The sequence below is a fragment of the Dendropsophus ebraccatus genome, chromosome 6, assembly GCF_027789765.1.
Source record: "Dendropsophus ebraccatus isolate aDenEbr1 chromosome 6, aDenEbr1.pat, whole genome shotgun sequence".
In the NCBI taxonomy this organism is placed as follows: Eukaryota; Metazoa; Chordata; class Amphibia; order Anura; family Hylidae; genus Dendropsophus; species Dendropsophus ebraccatus.
In genome coordinates, this window is record NC_091459.1 from 50,508,293 (window position 1) to 50,530,679 (window position 22,387).

Consider the following 22,387-nt stretch of genomic DNA (forward strand, 5'->3'; position numbering starts at 1 on the left):
AGGCATCGGCATTCGGCATCATTGCCGGCTATTTTTGAAGTACTTGAAAATGGCGGATACCCCGCCGAAACGTCGTGCTATGCTGTGCTGCACTTTATGAATGTTTTGTTCTTTTGAATAAACCTCCACGTTTTTGAAGCTATTTGGTGTGCCGCTGATCATCACTACTTTATTTTTGAAGTACTCCGTACGGACCGCCTGTCAATCCTCGGCCGCATGTTCAGCCGCAAACAATGGTCTTGTTCATTTTTTACGGGTCCGTTTACGATAGGGCCGTAGATTCAGACATAGTGTGCACTGTGCAGCCGCATATCCTATACTTCCAAGCATACACACGAACCACCAAAAATACCGCCGCACAATTACAGCCGCAAATACAGCCGCACTGTTACAACGTGTGAACCGAGCCTAATTCGAGAACAACACAATAAGCACCGGTGAGGCACAAACAAGATATAGATTGCGAAACATATACAATGTATGAAAGCAATTCAAGTAAGAGAAAAATGATCAGCTCACCGGTTGTTGGCACTCTTCAGTGCTCCAGATCCACACCTGGCTGGTGTGTGCCAACGTATTCAAGGAAAACAATGATCCAGCACGTAGCGAAGAAAGTAGCCTTTATTTTCCAATTGCAGGTAAAAACATGTGAAACACCATAGTGCAGAGACCCCACAGAAATCTCTGTGGGGTCTCTGCACTATGGTGTTTCACATGGTTTTACCTGCAATTGGAAAATAAAGGCTACTTTCTTCGCTACGTGCTGGATCATTGTTTTCCATGAAAGCAATTCTACAGGGCCGACAGGACCTCGCTGAGCCAAAAGAATTTCATATTCAGCACTGTCTGTAAACTGTTCCCAGTTGTACCATGTTCGAGCGGTCGTATAACTGGGCTGTGAGGTCTTCCATTCGCCTGATATCTTCAACTCTATGCAACCAGCTAGAAATAGGCAGAGGATCCGGCAACCGCCAAAGGGATGGTATAAGCTCTGGCAGCATTGACTAAGTGGTGGAGCAACAATAAGTAACAATAGGTCTTGAGAGGGATGTCAGAGATGTGTAAGAGAAAAAACGCTAGGGTGAATGGTATCTGGTAGTCACCAAAGGTGGAGGCTATACGCCACACTTCTTTCCAGAAGGGAAACAGCCATGGCCAGCTGCAAAACATATGCAAGAGAATGCTCTCCTCACCACAGTTCCTCCAACACTTTTTTAAGTTATTCTAGTGGTACATTCACTCTAAAGAAAATCTGTTAGGGTTTAGTGTCTCAGAACTGGGGCTATGAAGGACATCTGGTCCCCATCTCCCATCCTGTGACTTCTGGCTCTTGCCCATTGCGACGATGACAACAAGAAGAGTATACATCACCTCTCTGCATACTGGGTGGGCAGTTTTGGGTTAACCCCAGCTATATATAAATATGTTGGAAGATGACGGGTTCCTTGTAATAAATGCAGTCTGCTGTGCTGCCCTATACAAAAAAGGTGTCTGTCAATTGATTAGGGTCTATGAGTATTTCTGGCATTAGTGATCACTAGAATATTTTACTAGCCAGGTCGTATGACCATAAAACTAGTAATGCACACCCTGTGGGGTACAATCACATATGCATTGAATCCATAGCACATTAATGTATGGAGACTCACTCCAAATATATGGTTGTCAGATATTAAAAGTAGAATAAAAGATTCATCGAAAGACACTAAGATCAAATAATTATAGTGCTTTAGTCTTGGGACCTTTATTGGGTAGAATCTGCATAAAAGATGTAAAAAAGTCCACTTGTAGTATACAGTACTATTATGTTGGTATACTAAAATCAAACAATAATTGAAGCGCACAGATTCACGTAACAAATAACAGAGCTAAGAGTAAAAGGGGAACTCCAGTTAATAAAGATTTAAGCCTGTTCAATACACACCCATAATCCAAGCTTGTGTGTAATAAGAAGCTGTAAAATGACAGATAGGTAATTGTTGGTAATGGCAAGGTATGTTTATGATGTTTCTTTTTTTTACCCTTCTCCTGACTAGATTCTTGATGACATCCAGTTTGTTCAAAATACTGTGTTACAAAAAGATGATAGACTTTCCAGAGCCATGATTCCACAGGGATCATTCCATCTCACTCTCTTTGTGATGCATCTAGCCAGTGAAGAGGAAGTTACTTTGTAAGTAGATTCTGTACAATTTATACCTGTCATGATTTTTGTAAAGAATTCAAAAGGGATTATAATTGCAAACAGTTTTGCAATATACTCACTTTTTGTTTTTAGTTTTCTTTTTTTAAGTCAACATTGTATATGGCCAAACTGTGGTCCATGCTCCCTCCATGCTGATATTTGGTCTTTTCTCTGTTCAGAAAAGGAGACCAGAGACAGGAAGTCCCAGTCCTTGGTGCGCTCACACAAGGAAAGACACCTGTACGTCATGCAGGTTGTATATCAACTGAGGGCAATTGACTTAGGCTAATTATCTTATTAACTTTTGCTAACTATATTATCAACTCTGCAGCTCATTAGGAGACAATGCTCTTTGTAATGCAACAATTCAGTCAGTATAATGTCACAATGTTTTGGCGCTGTGTGACAGGAGAGCTGACCATACAATGCGAGCAACCCCAGAAATTCTCTGTTACTGAATGTGGACTCACAGTATCTGTACACATGTACATATATATATATATATATATATATATATATATATATATATATTATAAAACATTGATTTAAACATAGAAAATCTAAAAAATAGAGTATATTGCAAAACCCCCATTGATTTATTAAAAAAAAAATTTTGTGACTCTTCAATGACCATTTAACACGGGCCGAGAAGGTCCCTATAGGGAGCCCTGATCTCATTAATGAGCGTTACCATGGCTCAATGTGTTGCAGACCGGCCACACTAATTATCCCTAGATTGTTTTTGCAGCCCTTTAATTTTACTTTAAAGTGTCACTTTCGTAAAAATTTTTTGCAGAAATCAATAGTACAGGCGATTTTAAGAGACTTTTTAATTAGGTTTTTTAGCCAGAAAATGCATTTTTATCATGAAAAAGCAGTTTGAAGGTCTCCCCCCATCTTCATTGTTCTCTATGAAGAGGGGAGGGGTGGAGGGAGATGAGGCACCAAAATAGGACAACAAAGAGTTGATTTACAGCTACATCACCAGGCTCTCTCCTCTGACGTCAGCACTGACCTCTCTGACCTCTGATTACCAGCTTTCTGAATACACAGCTCCCTGCTGTGTAAACATTTGTTCTCTGCTCTCTGCTGGTGACTAATCTCCATCCCCCCCTCTTAATAGAACAGACAGGATCCGACTGATGTAAAACAGTCGAGATTTCCTGATAATGATCAGTGGATGACAGAAAGGGGGGGGGGAGACCTGGGGAAAGTCTTTTTGAATGCAGATAATGGTATATTTGCCTAATAAACCCAATTATAAAGTTTGCTAAAATCGCCTGTACTGATTTCTGCAAAAATAACAACAGTGACACTTTAATATTTAACGCCATTCCATTTTTATTGAGATGCACATGTAACTGTGTAAATGTCATCATTGAATTTTATCATTGAATGGATGTTGGTTAATGTGGATTTTTTTTTCTTTTTTAGAGCAACAAGCGCACTTTTGGACAGCAAAAAGCCAATTGAAGACATTCTTCAGGGAAATGTGTTAGTTATGTCATTTTGCGGACTCTCTGACTTTAGGCATGAAGTTGCATATGTAAATATGACAAATGAAGCTTCCATTGCTACTCTTAAACAGATATCTGGTGAGTCTCTTCTTCCTTTTCCTTCACCAGCATACACATGCAATCAAACCCACTAAGCCCTGACCTAGCCCATATATTGGTGTCCTTTTGTTGCCAGCCTAATGTAGCTTCTTAAGAATTTGCTGTCTTCAAGCAGCCAATTTGGTAACTAGATATTCCCTGATTTTCTTGCCCATGCATTTCATTACATAGTTATATAGATGACCCAATGATCAGCTATGATTTAGCAGCAACTGCTCTGTTAGTTGAAATTGATATTTATTTTTTTTATTCTTACTGCTGTTTCCTTTTTCTTTAGTGTCACATACCACATTGTGAAATATTCTGTATTATACCATATTTTTCACTTTATAAGACACACCTGACTGTAAGACGCACCCCTGGTTTAGACAACTGAAAACAGGACAAAAGTATATATATTCCATGCTAATTAAACTTCCCTGGTGAGCTAAGGCAGTAAAGGGGTCAAAGTTTATTGAAATGACAGGTCCTTTTTAACACTCTCCTTTACAGTACCTTATACCCAAACATACACAGCTCTGCAGTATGCACAATACCCACCCACCTCTGCTACAAAAACATACCCACAGACCCACACAGTGCTTTATCAATATACATACACACAAACACCTGTACTACAGTCATGGCCAAACGTTTTGAGAATGATACAAATATTAATTTTTACAAAGTCTACTGCTTCAGTTTTTAAAATGGCCATTTGCATATGCTCCAGAATGTTACAAAGAGTGATCAGCTTAACAGCAATTACTTGCAAAGTCAATATTTGCCTAGAAAATGAACTTTATCCCCCAAAACACATTTCAACATTATTGCAGCCCTGCCTTAAAACGACCAGCTAAAATCGTTACAGTGATTGTTCCATTAACACAGGTGTGAGTGTTGATGAGGACAGGGCTGGAGATCAATCTGTCATGATTAAGTAAGAATGACACCACTGGACACTTTAAAAGGAGGCTGGTGCTTGGCATCATTGTTTCTCTTCTGTTAACCATGGTTATCTCTAAAGAAACACGTGCAGTCATCATTGCACTGCACAAAATTGGCCTAACAGGGTAGAGAATCACAGCTAGAAAGATTGCACCTCAGTCAACAATCTATTGCATCATCAAGAACTTCAAGAGAGAGGTTCCATTGTTGCCAAAAAGGCTCCAGGGCGCCCAAGAAAGACCAGCAAGCGCCAGGTTAAAAGTGTTTCAGCTGCGGGATCGGGCAGCCAGCAGTGCAGAGCTTGCTCAGGAATGGCAGCAGGCAGGTGTGAGTGTATCTGCATGCACTGTGAGGCGGAGACTCTTGGAGCAAGGTCTGGTCTCAAGGAGGGCAGCAAAGAAGCCACTTCTCTCCAGAAAAAACATCAGGGACAGACTGATATTCTGCAAAAGGTACAGGGAGTGGACTGCTGAGGACTGGGGTAAAGTCATTTTCTCTGATGAATCCCCTTTCCGATTGTTTGGGACATCTGGAAAACAGCTTATTCGGAGAAGACGATGTGAGAGCTACCACCAGTCTTGTCTCATGCCAACTGTAAAGCATCCTGAAACCATTCATGTGTGGGGTTGCTTCTCAGCCAAGGGAATCGGCTCTCTCACAGTCTTGCCTAAAAACACAGCCACGAATAAAGAATGGTACCAGAATGTCCTCCAAGAGCAACTTCTCCCAACCGTCTAAGAGCAGTTTGGCCATCAACTATGCCTTTTCCAGCATGATGGAGCACCTTGCCATAAAGCAAAGGTAATAACTAAATGGCTCAGGGAACAAAATATAGAGATTTTGGGTCCATGGCCTGGAAACTCCCCAGATCTTAATTCCATTGAGAACTTGTGGTCAATCATCAAGAGACGGGTGGACAAACAAAAACCAACAAATTCTGACAAAATGCAAGCATTGATTGTGCAAGAATGGACTGCTATCAGTCAGGATTTGGTCCAGAAGTTGATTGAGAGCATGCCAGGGAGAATTGCAGAGGTCCTGAAGAAGAAGGGTCAACACTGCAAATATTGACTTGCTGCATTAACTCATTCTAACTGTCAATATAAGCTTTTGTTACTCATAATGATTGCAATTATGTTTCTGTATGTGATAAAACATCTGACAAACACACATACAAACCAGAGGGCAGCAGATCATGTGAAAATATAAGATTTGTGTAATTCTTAAAACTTTTAGCCATGAATGTACACTATCATGCACAAACAGACACAGAGAGGCGCGCACACACACACATACATACAAATTTTAATACAGATTGTCCCTACCTACAATATCTGTGGCGCATATTTCTCACAGTCATGTGACATCATTGAAGGTCCTGCAGGTCCTTCGGCTCCATTCTGGGTAAGGTCCCAGAGGCTTTTACATGCAGGAATCTGGAGGTGATTCACATCACCTCTAGATTCTTCCCCTGCCCAGCGCTGATCTCACTGATCGGTGTCCAGCAGGAGAAGGGAGAGGATTGTACAGCTATCAGTCGCTGCACTGTTTACTCAGCAGTTGGATCACACAGCATTGAATCAGTGCTTTGCCTGATCAGGGAAGTAGTCAGGCCTTTCTGTCTGCAAAACATAAGACACAGGCACTTCTTAGCAAGATATTTTCCTGCTAAAAAGTGCATCTTATAAAACGAAAAATAAGATAAATTGATTTACTTTACAGTGGTTTCTTGGATTACGAGCATAATTCGTTCTGGGACCGTGCTTGTAATCCAAATCCACTCTTAAACCAAAGCAAAACTTCCCATAAGAAATCAAAGGAATGCAGACAATTGGTTCCACACCCCAAAAATATTGTTTTTTTTTATTCTAAATAACATGTAAAACAAATGAAACAAAGATTTCAAAAACAGCTGAATGTATTTTATTTTACCTTACTGTACAGTATATCAATCACCATGTGGAGTATAATGTATAGTAAGTGCATAAATTTGAAAAAACATCAGCTGTTTGTAGATACAGGATGGAGCTGCAGATTCCCATAACGGCTGAGTGTGAGTGCAGGCACAGTATAGCAGCAGTATCCAAAAGTTAAATATTTGTAGCACTCCGTTCCCAACAATAACGATCCTTTATTTGATGTAAGTACATATAAATCCATTTAAAAGAGAAGAGCGTGCACAGCAACATGTTTTAACGTCTTCGTCTTTATCACAGCTTTCTCTTTTAAGTGGATTTATATGTACCTGCATCAAATAAAGGTTTGTTATTGTTGGGAACGGAGTGCTACAAATCTTTTACTTTTGGATGTCTAGTCTACACCCAGCAAGCTCCAGGGTTTCGCCGGCACCCTCTCAGATCCTATATGGGACATATTGAAGGACAGGTACGAACCAACACTGATGTGTGGCAGTATTATGGTCGAGCAATGAACCCACTCAAGTTGCTTTTATAGCAGCAGTGTGTATAGCTGAGTGTAAGTGCAGACACAGTATAGCAGCAGCGTGTATAGTTGAGTGTTAGTGCAGGCACATTATAGCAGGAATGGAGAGGATAGGAAACACAAGGGCTGACAGAGGGAGCATGAAGGAATGAGCAGGTCATATGTGGACTTAGTATAGCAGCACTCTGTCCGGAGAGAAAGGGGTTACAACTATGAAGAGATTACCCCCCACAGTCCTGTCCTCTGATGCAAGCCCCAGCCTGAAGTGGCTCTGCTATGATTTGGAAGGTGAAGGAGACTTCCCTGGTCATAGTACAGTGCTGTAGACCACCCTGTGCAGACCATGCCCCTCCTCTGCTTTCCACCCAGTACAGGGAGCTCTTAAAGGGGTTATCCAGCGCTACAAAAACATGGCCACTTTTCCCCCTACTGTTGTCTCCAGTTCAGGTGTGGTTTGAAATTAAGTTCAATCTACTTCAATGGAACTGACCAACAAAACACAGTGATCACTGAACTCAAGGAGAACAGCGAAAAAAATTCCAATGAAGTACTCAATCAAGAGTCTCCACTGATGCCCCCAAAAATTTTAATATGCAAAACAAGAGTCCGTGGAGCCTCAGTTACGAGTCTCAAAACACGGGATAGCCAGATATCTCTAGCCTGTTGCCAACGGGGTGCCTCCATGATGGGGAGAGCACCACACCACCCTGATAAATAACCCCTTAAGTCCCACTCGGTTGCGAGTATTGGAACATAGACAGGGAAACAACAGGGTGGCCCCTTTTGTCAATGTCTAACTCAAGGTGCGAGTATTGCGATCATGACAAGGGCTTGCAAAGGCAGGCTTCCACCCACAGACAGCCGTTTCGGGGTTTTTGCCCCTCGTCAGTGTGGGGTAGGATTCTGGCTAGTTGGGGCAATGAAAAATCAACCAACAAAACACAGTGATCACTGAACTCAAGGAGAACAGCGAAAAAAATTCCAATGAAGTACTCAATCAAGAGTCTCCACTGATGCCCCCAAAAATTTAAATATGCAAAACAAGAGTCCGTGGAGCCTCAGTTACGAGTCTCAAAACACGGGATAGCCAGATATCTCTAGCCTGTTGCCAACGGGGTGCCTCCATGATGGGGAGAGCACCACACCACCCTGATAAATAACCCCTTAAGTCCCACTCGGTTGCGAGTATTGGAACATAGACAGGGAAACAACAGGGTGGCCCCTTTTGTCAATGTCTAACTCAAGGTGCGAGTATTGCGATCATGACAAGGGCTTGCAAAGGCAGGCTTCCACCCACAGACAGCCGTTTCGGGGTTTTTGCCCCTCGTCAGTGTGGGGTAGGATTCTGGCTAGTTGGGGCAATGAAAAATCAACAAACAAAACACAGTGATCACTGAACTCAAGGAGAACAGCGAAAAAAATTCCAATGAAGTACTCAATCAAGAGTCTCCACTGATGCCCCCAAAAATTTAAATATGCAAAACAAGAGTCCGTGGAGCCTCAGTTACGAGTCTCAAAACACGGGATAGCCAGATATCTCTAGCCTGTTGCCAACGGGGTGCCTCCATGATGGGGAGAGCACCACACCACCCTGATAAATAACCCCTTAAGTCCCACTCGGTTGCGAGTATTGGAACATAGACAGGGAAACAACAGGGTGGCCCCTTTTGTCAATGTCTAACTCAAGGTGCGAGTATTGCGATCATGACAAGGGCTTGCAAAGGCAGGCTTCCACCCACAGACAGCCGTTTCGGGGTTTTTGCCCCTCGTCAGTGTGGGGTAGGATTCTGGCTAGTTGGGGCAATGAAAAATCAACCAACAAAACACAGTGATCACTGAACTCAAGGAGAACGGCGAAAAAAATTCCAATGAAGTACTCAATCAAGAGTCTCCACTGATGCCCCCAAAAATTTAAATATGCAAAACAAGAGTCCGTGGAGCCTCAGTTACGAGTCTCAAAACACGGGATAGCCAGATATCTCTAGCCTGTTGCCAACGGGGTGCCTCCATGATGGGGAGAGCACCACACCACCCTGATAAATAACCCCTTAAGTCCCACTCGGTTGCGAGTATTGGAACATAGACAGGGAAACAACAGGGTGGCCCCTTTTGTCAATGTCTAACTCAAGGTGCGAGTATTGCGATCATGACAAGGGCTTGCAAAGGCAGGCTTCCACCCACAGACAGCCGTTTCGGGGTTTTTGCCCCTCGTCAGTGTGGGGTAGGATTCTGGCTAGTTGGGGCAATGAAAAATCAACCAACAAAACACAGTGATCACTGAACTCAAGGAGAACAGCGAAAAAAATTCCAATGAAGTACTCAATCAAGAGTCTCCACTGATGCCCCCAAAAATTTAAATATGCAAAACAAGAGTCCGTGGAGCCTCAGTTACGAGTCTCAAAACACGGGATAGCCAGATATCTCTAGCCTGTTGCCAACGGGGTGCCTCCATGATGGGGAGAGCACCACACCACCCTGGGACTTAAGGGGTTATTTATCAGGGTGGTGTGGTGCTCTCCCCATCATGGAGGCACCCTGTTGGCAACAGGCTAGAGATATATGGCTATCCCGTGTTTTGAGACTCGTAACTGAGGCTCCACGGACTCTTGTTTTGCATATTCAATGGAACTGAGTTTCAAAACCCCACCCAAACTGGAGACAACAGTAGGGGGAAAAGTGGCCATGTTTTTGTAGCGCTGGATAACCCCTTTAAATCAAGTCATAATTTGGAAAAACTTTGAGATCTTAAACCAAAGTTACTCTCAAACCAAGGTACCACTGTATACCTATTGAAGTATTCCTATTTGAAAGGTTTTTTTAATGTTTCAACAGAAGCTGCTGGGAAGGTATTTATGGAAAAGGGCATTTCTGTAACTGGATGTAAAGATTTTGTACCACATTTGACCTTCATGAAGTTATCCAGAGCACCAAAGCTGCGCAAGCAAGTGAGCTCTTATTACATGTTCCAGAGTTGTGTTACTTAATAGAAGAAATAAGCCATTCTGTGAAAATAGAGGAAAACTGAATCATTGAGTGTCGTATAAGTCTGGGTAAATGCATACACTGCACTTTATAAGGGCTCGTTCTCATATGTCGGCCATCCAGCATGGTAGAAAAGTGCTGGAGGGAACCTGATGCTGGAACCGATCCCATTTTTCTCAATAAGGTCATTCCTGGCATATGTCATGTCATTTTTTATGCTGGCCAAGTCCAGACCCAGATAGGAGAATTCATCGTGCAGCCTTTTTCTGGCTCTGAACTTTTCAGTGCAAAAAAAAGTGTGAAAAGACTGGATGACAATTAATGCATTTTTGCATTGGTTGTGGTATCAGGTGTGCTCAGTTTTTATATAAAAAGCTGAGTGTGATGCCCCGGACATATCTGAACCTAGCAAAGTTGCTGTACAGTAGTCTGTTACTGCTTCAGTGGATTATAAGAGCTCAGCTAAGCTGCTGGGGTGTGACTGTCAGCAAACGTGTAACTTATTTCCATTAACTACCATTGGAATTAAGACTATTTAAAGTGAATGTACCACTTCCACTAGTAAAAACACGTAGATCCTGGTGGCACTGTACAGTTTCCTGCAATCTGCGCCAGTTTTTCTATATGTAAATGAGGTCATTTGGAGCTCTGGAGGCCGGCCTAGCACCCCTAGTGCACTGATATCCTCTCCCCTGCGTGATATGCTGAGGCAGAGCCAGACCGCGACCAGAATTGATTTAGAAGGTTGCACGTCACCCAGGGGAGGAGATATTGGTACACTGGGGGGCTCTGGGCCCGTCTCCAGTGCAACAAGCGTCCTCAACTGCATATAGAAGAACCGAGCAGTGGTTTGAAAAATGGACGGTGCTACCAAAATCTACGCGATGACACTGACCAGATTGTATAAAAATACTTTTTCTTAACTGATGGAAGTGGTACCTTCGCTTTAAAGAAGTGGTCCAGCAGAAACACATTTATTACTGCAAACTAATATTTAATAGTAATTTTAGTATTTTACTAATACAGACTGAATATTTTTGGCTATATTCCTGTATCTTGTGTGTAAGTGCATTTACTTTGAAGGCTCCTCTTTTTCTTGTTTTATGGAACCCTTCATTGTTTTCTTAGAGGGGGTGAAAATCTATCCTGGCTATGTGATTGAAACATGGTCTATAGTCCTTTATAGTATATGTTTGAGAGTTTAGTCCTAATGAGCCATGTACTTGGGTGACCATCACCTGACAAGACACACTCTTATCCCTTAGAAATAAACAATGAAGATTCCAATTCACTGACTGCAATCGGAGATACTGAAAACCATGATGATTTGATACAGAAAGTGTGGCGATAATTATATAACTGTTCATTATATAATAAACAAGCTCTAGTTATAGAAACCATAATGTATTTCATTGCCATGGCCCCATTATTCTGCCCATGGGTGAGTGTCTCTGGGGTCAGAATACCATGTCAGTCTTTGTTATATCCCACAATATCACTTTAATATTCAGCACTAGGTGACCACAGTATAGCAAGAAGCCCTCCTGAGATATATAGTGTATATTGTATAAACGTATTATGTGCTTTTAGGGAATCAAAAAGATTGACGCAAGTCTATATGAGGATTTCCAAGCTCACTGCTTCGGGGAGGATACAGTGATGAGATTGGATCTTTGCTCTATGTTAAAGAAAAAGCAGCCAAGTGGTTACTATCACACAGAAGCCTCCATATTTATAGGTATGTAAATGCATGAGTCACAAGAAGTTTTCCCTCACTTTCACTTCTCGGAACATAAATTTAAAGTGTACCTGTCACATTTTTTTTTCCTGTTTATAAATCAACATTATACATATTGTTAAACTGTGGTCCATGCTCCCTCCGTGCTGATATTTGGCCTTTTCTCTGTTAAAAAAGGCTAATTATATTAATATTTACTAATTACATTATTAATTCTGCAGCTTACCAGGAGACAATGCCTTTTGTTATGCAACAATTCAGTCAGTATAATGTCACTGTGTAGTTACAGAGGTTTTGGTGACAACCCTGCACTTGTCCTGTGCATGGCGTAACAAGCAGCAGCAGCATAGAAGCCGTCATAAAGCTGCAGTGAGCAGTCTAAACTGTGCATAAAGCCCTTGGGTAAGATCTCTTACAGATCTGTGTCATGCTGTATCACACGAGGCGCCGCCTCTCGCCTGTTTATTTCTTTCCTTATACAGATCTGTTTCTTAGCTGTCTCACACTCTGCCTTTCCTCAAGCACTTATTTAGTGCTGTGTGACAGGAGAGCTGACCATACAATGCAAGCACCCCCAGGATTTTATGCTACTGAATGTGGACTTGCAGCAGTTGTGCACATATGCAGTGAAAGTAGACACCTAGTGGGTATATGTATAACGTTGATTTAGACATAGAAAACTTAGAGTATAAAGCAAAACTGCTTTGGATCACAACCCCTGTGGGTTTCTCTAATATATTTTTTTTCATAAGGGTGTCTTTAGCAAATTTCTTGACATACTTATGGTGGGTTCAGCATGGTGTTGGCAGCATCATGCTTTGGGGATGGGATTTTCAACAGCTGAGGCAGGGAGACTGGTCAAGAGGGAGCAAAAGCTGAATGGAGCAAAGTAAATTGAGATTTATAATGAAAACCTGATGCAGAGGGCTCTGGACCCAGAATGGGCCGAATGTTCACTTTCCAACAAGACAATAATCCTAAGCACACAACCAAGACGACACAGGAATGGATTAGGGACAACTCAGTACATGTCCTTGAGTTGCCCATCAGAGCCGACTTGATCCCAATCGAACATTTCTGCAGAGAGCTGAATATGACTGACAACCGATGGTCCCCATCCAACCTGACAACTTGTGAGAATCACCAGGTGTGCAAATCTTGTGGCATTATACAGATACGACTGGAGGCTGTAATGTAATGTCAAGGTAATAATTTGTTTATTTTTTCCCTTTCAATATATTAGCAAAGATTTCTAACATTCTGTTTTCACATTCTCATCAAAGGGGATTGAGTGCAGAAGGATTTTTTGTTATTATTTTAGCACAAAATGTGAAAAAAGTGAAAGGGTCTTAAAGTGACACTGTCACCCCCTATTTGCATTTTGACTGCTCTCCACAGGTGTAAAGGGTAAATGTTACAGCTTTCATTACTTATTTTATATAACACCTCATGGTGCTTGTTCTGGTAAAAAGTCGTTTTTATTACCTGTGGATTGGTATATGTGGGTGGGGCCTCGCGGCCTTTGTGCCACATCGCTCCACCACTTAGCCCCGCCCCTTCACGACGTCATTGCCGCATAGACCCCGCCTCCTCAGCAGCCATTGGAAGGGCCAGCCTAAAGCTCTAGGCCCCACCCCCTATGCAGTGATGTCACAAATTGGGGTGGGGCTAAGTGGCACTAGGGGCAGAGCAATGTGGCACAAAGGCATCGAGGCCCCGCCCACATATACCAATCCACAGGTGATAAAAACTACTTTTTACCAGAACAAGCACCATGAAGTGTAATATAAAATAAGTGATGAAAGCTGTAACATTTACCCTTTACACCTGTGGAGAGCAGTCAAAATGCGAATAGGGGGTGACAGTGTCACTTTAAGACTTTCCAAATGCATTGTATTTTACTACTTTACTAAATGGATATAGTACAGGGGCAAAAAACAAGACATATTTGTGCCTGTGTTTTATGAGAAAAGAGCGGTGTCTTTGTTAGATTACCTGAATTGCAGCACAGTAATATATAAAGACAATCTGCACAAAATAGGCAAATGAACCAGTTTTCAATCAGTTGTCTACTCCCTACAGAGCTGAAGTATGTGTTACTACCCAGACCAGTGAAGGAGTTGAGCCAGAAGGGGGCAGCAGACACCAGCCTTAGTTATAAATAAAGTTGAATTTGCTGCATATACAGTTGAAGTGATAGGTTTCCATAGACCTTAGCCCAGAGGGGCACAACCTTTTTTGATCTGAGAGACTTATTGTTATACTTCAAGGGACGACAATACAATTTATGCTGCCTAAAATGTGTACTTGCAGCTTTACTGCAGGATGGGGCAGTGTGATTATATGGTAATAATGCTCCCCATGGGAGCGGGCATCTGCCCACGGAGCGGGGGGGGGGGCAAAGGGGTGAACAGGGAGAAGCTGGGGCGGGCATCTGCCCACGGATAGTGTGTGTGTGGGTGCTGCAGTGAATTGGGTGAAGCTGGAGCAGGCATCTGCCCTTGGAGGGGGCACAGATTAACACTGTTTATGGGGGGATGCGCTCTGACTACCTCCTGTTCACACCACAAGCCCCCCTCCAAACCCCTTCAAACCAACAACACCTCCCCTGGTGGATGCCTGCTCCAGCTCCCTCCCGCTCAGAGATGATTTCACTCCAGAGCCTGTTATCTCTGTGTCATGAGGCTGCTCCTTCTGTCAACTCTGCATCCCCCATAAACTGTGCCTACTACACCCTGCAATCCCCCCATGCGCTTATCAGTTCTGCTACATTGCCTGCGTCAGCCCTGCTACATCACGCCCATAAGCTCTGCTACATCTCACGTGTCAGCTCTGCTATAGTGTGACACGTCAGTTCTGCTACATCGTCAGCTAGTATGGAATAAATACTGGGGTGATGTGATGCAAAATCAGTGAAAAAAAAACAGCCCTGTGTTTACTGTGCAATAGTAATGACAACAGTGGGCAGGAAAGAAAGCTAAGGGGGCGAGTATGCAAATGGAACAATCAGGGAGATGCATGATGGGAATTGTATTCCTGGCTGTAAAGACAGGACACAACTCAAAATACTCATGGGGACCTGATGAGTAAGACCAGCTAGGTTTGGGAGCATTTCATTTTTAGCTCTTAGGTGGATAACCCCTTTAATTTCCAGAAAAATGTCATATATAAGATATATAACAGCTAATATAGGTGAGTGAATATTGAGCATGTACGGTTCCATTTTCCAGGACTTCTCCAACTTCTACAGACACTTGTAATCAAATGCTGGAGGCTTGAATTCAGATTTTAGATTTCTAAACGCATTACATTAAAAGTGATATTTTCAAAAATTGTGATACGCCTCTGTGATAAGCTCCTTTGATAATCATTAGAAGGGGTGATCAGTGCTATGGGGCAGTGCTCCTAATTGTGCCCCAGTGCCCCAAATGGTTTTACCGGACTGTGGAGTGAACAACTAAATGCACAGGAACTGAGCTGAGGATAAAGGTAAGAGACATACCTTTATCCTCTGTACCTCCTGCGCAATAGGGACATATAAGATTTGTCTGACCTCCTGATAGTTCCCCCTTAAATCAAGACAGTAGCAGTAAGGAGTTAGTCCCCTATAACATTAACAAATTATCTGACAGATTTTTTTTAGGCAAAAGCCAGGAATGGATTTGAAAAGAGGAGAAATCTCAGTCTTTCCTTTATTACCTGTTCTCTGTTTATAGTCCATGCCTTGCTTTGGCTCAGAATCTGTCCGATAATCTGTTGGTGTAATAGGGCCCTTAAATTGGTGGTCATTAATTTTGTGGAATAACAGGTATCTGTTTTGGATATCACCTTCGAGAGATCATAGAACAGTTTTTGTCTGTTTCAAATCTTTAAAGAGTTTCACAGTAGGATCCATGCTCCTATGCTGCCATTTATTACAGTGAATCTGAAGCAGAAAAGTTATACCGAGTACAAGGTACATCTATTTCTGGTATTTTAAAATAGGAGACAAAGGTCAGTGAGTGGAATAAAAGCCTAAAAGATTTGGTATTTTTAAGAAGTCATGTCCAAGAAGCGCACAGAAATGATACCTTTTTTTAGAGGAATATCTGAAAACATAGAAAGAGGCTTTAATAAGTGCAAGAACTCTATTACCATTTAAATTATTGTTTAAAATTGCGGCATTTTTCAGGACTTGCAGCCTTTGATGTTTGTCTTTTCAAAGGCATCTCTTGTTGAATGCAATAATCACACCTCTGTCTCTACTTTTCCACATTTTACATTAATGACTGATATGCTTCTTTCTCATCGCTAGTGTAATAAAGGGATTTAAGGGGAACTCTGGGGATTTTTTTTTCTATAAAATCAGCTGGTGTCAGAAAGTTATATAGATTTGTAATTTATTTCATTTAAAAATCTCCAGTCTTCCAGTACTTATTAGCTGCTGTATGCCCTGCATGAAGTGGTGTATTTCCAGCCTGGCACATTGCGCTCTGCTGCATATCTGTCCGTGACAGGAACTGTCCAGAGCAGGAAAGGTTTTTTGTTTCAATCTTTTTATTAGAATTTTATCAAAAATGTTTTTATAACAGTGTACAAACATATAAACATGGCATATGGAATATACATTTGGAAGACTGCATTGTAGAGGCTTGCATCTCTTAGTGAATCTGTAGGGGAGATTGGCGGCATGGCCTAATTTAACACGCTGTCTTCATAAATGTCCGCCCATGTGTTGATAAATTTTTCTTTCCACATTCTTCTTACAGCACACTTACCGTCATTCTTGTCCTTCTGGGACCTCCTACAGTACATGCTAGCTCTTATCATAAAAGCATTTTAGGAATCACCATAGGGCAATTTTAATCATAATTATTTGCAAAAAAAATAAAATAAAATATATATATATAAGATTAGAAATACAATATAACATGCATATACCGTTATATAAAGAATAAAGATGACAGAACTCTGTCATCTCTGCCTTTACGTCTGTGTGTTCTGTCTACTCTTTTATTTCAGCATCTGGAGATGTCAGTTGTTTCATTTGGACAGTATTCTCTGAATCCCTGTACAGGGATCACACAGAGGTTTCTCCTATACCTGGCATAGACCCTCTTATAGAATGGCCAATAAAAAGCTTGAAACATGAGGCCTTATGTGCATAGAATCATCAATGTAAAGGTAAACCCTTAAAGCTCAATGACGTCATCCATGAACATTTCTGTAGTCTCCATCACTTCATTAGCTTTAAGTATTGTATTGCCCCCCCCCCCCCCCCCCCCCCCCCCCCCCCCCCCCCCCCCCCCCAAAGTTATACAAATTCCCAATAGACACTTATTACAGGAAATGTCTAAATAGAGCTTCCTTCCCTGCACCTACTACTGCATCAGGGCTTTACTTCCTGGATAAAATGATGATGTCACGACCCGACTCCCAGAGCTGTGCGGGCTGTGACTGCTGGAGAGGATGATGGCAGAGGGACACTGAGGGACACAGAGCACTGGAGGGACACTGAGCATCCCCCTGCCATCATCCTCTCCAGCAGCCACAGCCCGCACAGCTCTGGGAGTCGGGTTGTGACATCATCATGTTATCCAGGAAGTGAAGCCTTGAAGCAGTAGTAAGTGCAGGGAATAAACACTTTATAAGCATTTCCCATAAGTGTATATTGGTAATTTTTATAACTTTTGGGGGGCAATACAATCCCTTAATAAAATTTTTTGTTGGACTTCTCCTTTAATACTAAATAATATGGCATTTTATCAATTGCTTTAGTATCACCAGTTTCAAAGACCAATGTGCAATGTAGTCCAAGGTTCTCCACCAAAAGGTACCTGACTGTTGATGTTTTGAGTTGGAGGTAAACATCATTGTCATTGTCTCCATTATAATAAAGTTTCCTGTGATTGAAAGTAATAATAAGTATTGTAGGACAGAAGGTTATTATATAAACATTGATGTCAAACAGTCACAAGTAAGATAAAGAATATGGCTAACATTTCTCATTGCTGCCCTATACGGGAAAAGGTATGGTTGTATTAATCACAACCCTCTGTAAGTTTTTCGATATGTACCCCAACTATTATCTAAGGACCTGACTTTGTTTATAGCAAATAAGATGAATTGGTGTATTATTGTGCTACCGTGTTGCTCCAAAAAAAAGACAGGATCTTATAATATTTTTTCTCCTCTGTATACCTTCCTCCACCCTCTGTAATTGTCACCTCATACTGTAAACCGTAAGGCCCCCATACTGTATACCTTCCTCCCTCTCTCTGCAGCAAGGCAGCCCTTCCCACTCTGTAGTTCTTCCCCTGTACTGTATACCTCCCTCACCCCTCGACAGGTAGTCCCCATACTGTATACCTACCTCCTCTGTACTAGGTAGGTAGTCCCCCTATTGTATATCTCCCCCTCTGAAGGTGTCCCCCAAACTGTAAACATCTCCCCTCAGCGGTAAGCCCCAACACTGTATATCTTCCTCCCTCTCTGTGCATTCCTCCCTCCTCCCAGGTAGTCCTCCTATTGTATATCTCCCTCCCCCTCTGAAGTTGTTCCCCCATACTGTATATATCCCCCTCTGCAGTTGGCTCATGTACCCTCTGTCCCCCATATTCAGTGTCCCCTACTGTGCATCTTCTTACCGTTCCTGCCTCCCCTGCAGCTTGTGTTCAGCAGATGGGGGCGGGGGCACAACAAGTCTGGCACTGATTGGCTAATGCTCAGCCACCCAGTGTCAGGGATCTGGTCAGCTGACTGTAACTAGGGCTTATATTTCAAGCCTACTCCAAAAAGGCTGAAAAATGAAGCTAGGTCTAATTTTCATGGTATCTTCTGAGAAACATGGTATAACCTAGAGTACCCCTAAGATTTAATTGTAGTATTGACTTGTTGCATCTTGATGAGAAGAACATTAATCATTAAGTTTAAGGACATCTATGTTATCAATTATTAAATGCATTGCTCTAAGCTATTGTTTTTCTAAAGCGGATCCCACACATTGTCAGTGCCTCTAAATGAGGTAAATCTGTTTGCAGTGATATTCATTTCCAGCACTGGCTCTCACTCTAATTTGCATGTCTGGAAGGCAAACACTTGAATAAGATGTAATAAAAGATTGATTCTCATTACAGAGATTGAAACGTACAGATGGCATAATGTGACTTTGTTACAGGGAACCAAACAGTATGTGGCAGCTGTAAGGGTTTCACTCATTCCTCAAAAATATCTACACACAGCACTGCTTGGCTTAATAATGCTAAGTGTTAATAATAGCAGTGATTTTTTATTTAAATAATTATTTATTTAAGGGTTTTGTTTTTCCTTCATACTGCATTGTAAAGTCTCAAAGCTAAAACAAATCCTCTCTTTTGCTTAGGCGTTGGCTGCTAGGAGATTGTAAGGTCCCGTTCCCACTGAGCAAAACTAGTGGAATGACGTTAGCCTCCGCTCATAATGGGAGTCTATGGGAGGCGCGCGCTCCTGCTCTGTCCGCGCTGAAGAATGAACATGTTGCGGACAATTCCCCTGCGGAATTCCGCTAGTTTTGCTCAGTGGGAACGGGGCCTAAGGGTCCTATGGGACAAAGTGATTTTTTGTTTTCTTGCATGAACAATAAATGATCACAAACAAGCGCTTTTCATTAGTCGTTTGATCGTTGCCTGCATACATGGAAAAATTATTGCTTAAATTTGACTGATGTAACGTTTTTTCTTACAATAATCATACCATGTAATAAGGCCCTAAGTAATGTTAATTGAGTGCCTTAGTGGCAAAAAAACAAAAACAAATGTAGAAGTAGCGGCATAGTGTTTGGGGCTAGGGGTGGTTGCCCCAGGCTCAGTATTCTTAGGGGTTCAAACATTTGCATCCCTACGAATGTATGTATATACGCATTACCACTTTAAGAATGTACAGGAGCAAAGAGTCTGGCAGTAAATCCCTGCCCTGTACGTACATTTTGGAATGTCTAACACAGTGTAAGTACAGCAGTAGGGACTTCCCACTCATGTGCTTCTGAAATTATCTACCTACTAGGGGCTTCTACCTAATGAGGAAGATTCTCTACCCACTAGGTTAATCTACCCAGTGGGAGTAAATTCCCCCCAGCCAAAGCGGTAACATTGCGTGCACATATCCATTGGACACCTTAGTTATAAAAAAGTTGGTGCCCTTTACCTTTTCCATAACTTCTTTCCATTGGCATAGCCATGTGAGGGCTTGGTTATTTTGTGGGAAAGTTAATAATTTTTAATGGCACCATTGTGGGGATCATTTAATGTAAAGTTTAACTTTTATTACTATTTTTTGGAGGGATAATGGAAAAAATGTGATTTAGTCATTTTTGTGTGACATTTAAATGTATTTAGTTTACTCTACCATATAGAGGTTTTCTATGTGAAAACAATTGATAACGTATCCACAGGTTCCAACCCGGCTCCCCTGATGGTCAGCTGGGCGGTGCCCCCGCTATACTTACCACTGATTCTTGTAATTCGGCATCCTATTCTCTGGCTCTCCGGTCCAGGTGCTGTGTCTTCAGGCCCTGCCTTCTCCGACGGGAGGAGGTGGGGCCTGAAGACACAGCAGCTTGATGGGAAAGCCATAGAAGAGGATGTTGGATCACAAGCAGCAGTGGTCAGTATGTACTGCTCTGTGATATTAAAATATATATATCCACGCTGCCAGTTTCCATGGCTACAACTGACACCGAGAGGGTGCGACCGTCGGGACTTTTACACAGGCTGGTTGTCGTGTCTAGTAATGCTCATTGCTGATTATCGACTAGTGTAAAAGGCCTGCAGTTCACAAAGTCCTGCCCAGGGCAGCCATCAGCAATTTCAGGGCCTCATACAGCCAAGGTTTTTGGGCCCCTTATTAACAAAAGCAATAATCAAGAAAATGTGGGATATATGTTTGACTGACGCAGTTGCTTTGGATTCGTCCCACGCCAGCCGAGTTCCGCTGACAAGCCCTATTAATTAAAGAGGAAGTCCCCAAAAAAATGAAAAAAGATTGGCAGGCAGGGGTGTGTGAGAAAACAATAAACAAGTAAACTCACCCATCCTCGTGCCTCCATTGTGCCGCTCTTGGGTCCGGCTATCGGCCACTGGCTGTCATCTGCTGAAAACTGGGTATGTCATGTACCCGGCTCTTCCAGCTGCAATGTCATGACCTGGGTGAGAGATTGCCGCTCAGCCAGTCAGTAACTGGGGCGCCCGCCCGCCCCAGTCATTGATTGGATGAGTGGGCAATCACTCAGCCCGGTACGGGACATTGCAGCCAGGAGAGCTGCAGAACAGTGGCAGCTGTCAACGGGACCTGGGAGCGGTGCTGTTTTCTTGCGCCCCCCTGCCTGTCTGCATTTTTTCAGTTCTCGTGGACTTTCTGTGGAAACGTGCTGTGCCTGCTTTTGCGTAGTTGAGTATTCATAAGTAGGTGTGCCGTTTTATAGCCAGCAGGTGGATGGAAAGGTGCACAGAGGAACTAATTTGCATATTTATTTTGAATTAAATTGCTTCAAAACGGTAGAACACACAAAATAAGACCCGCACCAGAATGAGGAGCTAGACGACTACAGTGACATATCAGCAGGTTCCTTGGGACAGTGGAATAGAGTGTTTTCAAGTTTAATGTACAGAACACATACAGCCATATACTGTATACATTACACAGATATACACACACTAATGCACTAATACACAGACAAATATACTCATTACATGTACATAGAGACACACACGTGGTGAGGTCCTCAGCTCTTCTCCTCACAGCCAGCTCTGTGACCCTCTTCTGTCCTGACATGAGAAGAGAGGAGAAAGCAGCCACAGAGGGTAGTAAGGGAGCATGGCCCAGGGGTAATGAGTAGGACCCCCTGCTTGTGTGTGCACCCTCCTGCCTGTCACCCATTGTACTGTATAGAGATACTGACAGACAGGAGGGAACTGTGTTCAGTACAGCTGTCAGGAGCCTCTGTGCATAGAGACTGGGGTTGGCAGGGCCCCTCTGATCCCTGTCTAGGCCCTGGCCCCTGACAGCTATACCGCCAATACTGCCCAGACATTGGTCCTGGTCCTGCCAGTCAGTGCCATAGATTTCCAGGACTGATTTAACAAATTACACCTCTCAAAAGTAAATATATCATTTAGTATCTGATGTTTCTTCCTTCTAAGGCCAGTCCCTAGCACCTTTTGCAATGACTCATTGGTCATATTTAATGCCTGTCACATCCTATGACATCTTCATGACTAGCTGAGTATTTTAGAAATACACTAAGGACAGGACGGAGTAGAAGAAACCACTGTTGGCAGGTTTTTCCACTGTGGCTGTGACTTGGCAACATGCCTGTCTATTTAATTTCTCCTGAACACAAGGTGGACTATTTGAATTGATAGCCTGTGATGCTCCCATACACACACATCCTTCTGAGATGGCACATAGTTTTTGAAATGGTTTTAGAGATTAGTTGTAAAGACACGTCAGGTGGAACATCCAAAAGATTACCATCAGCCATTT

General features: G+C 42.5%; 1 protein-coding gene across 7 annotated transcripts in view; it reads left to right on the plus strand.

Moving 5' to 3' along the window:
* The window catches only part of AKAP7 (A-kinase anchoring protein 7), a 114,343-nt gene that overhangs the window by 10,679 nt on the left and 81,277 nt on the right, over positions 1–22,387 (plus strand). For 4 of the 7 annotated variants that reach the window (XR_011363642.1, XM_069974969.1, XM_069974965.1 and 1 more), the window contains exons 4-7: positions 2,037–2,173; positions 3,620–3,780; positions 10,003–10,115; positions 11,743–11,890. Coding sequence is in view for 4 of the 7 variants with exons in the window: in XM_069974969.1 (XP_069831070.1) it covers positions 2,037–2,173; positions 3,620–3,780; positions 10,003–10,115; positions 11,743–11,890 (559 nt within the window). In the remaining 3 variants the exon portion in view is untranslated. Of the gene's footprint in view, positions 1–2,036; positions 2,174–3,619; positions 3,781–10,002; positions 10,116–11,742; positions 11,891–12,973; positions 13,096–16,891; positions 17,054–22,387 lie in introns of those variants that run through there. The other 3 variants (XR_011363644.1, XR_011363643.1, XM_069974968.1) reach the window with 3 other exon arrangements.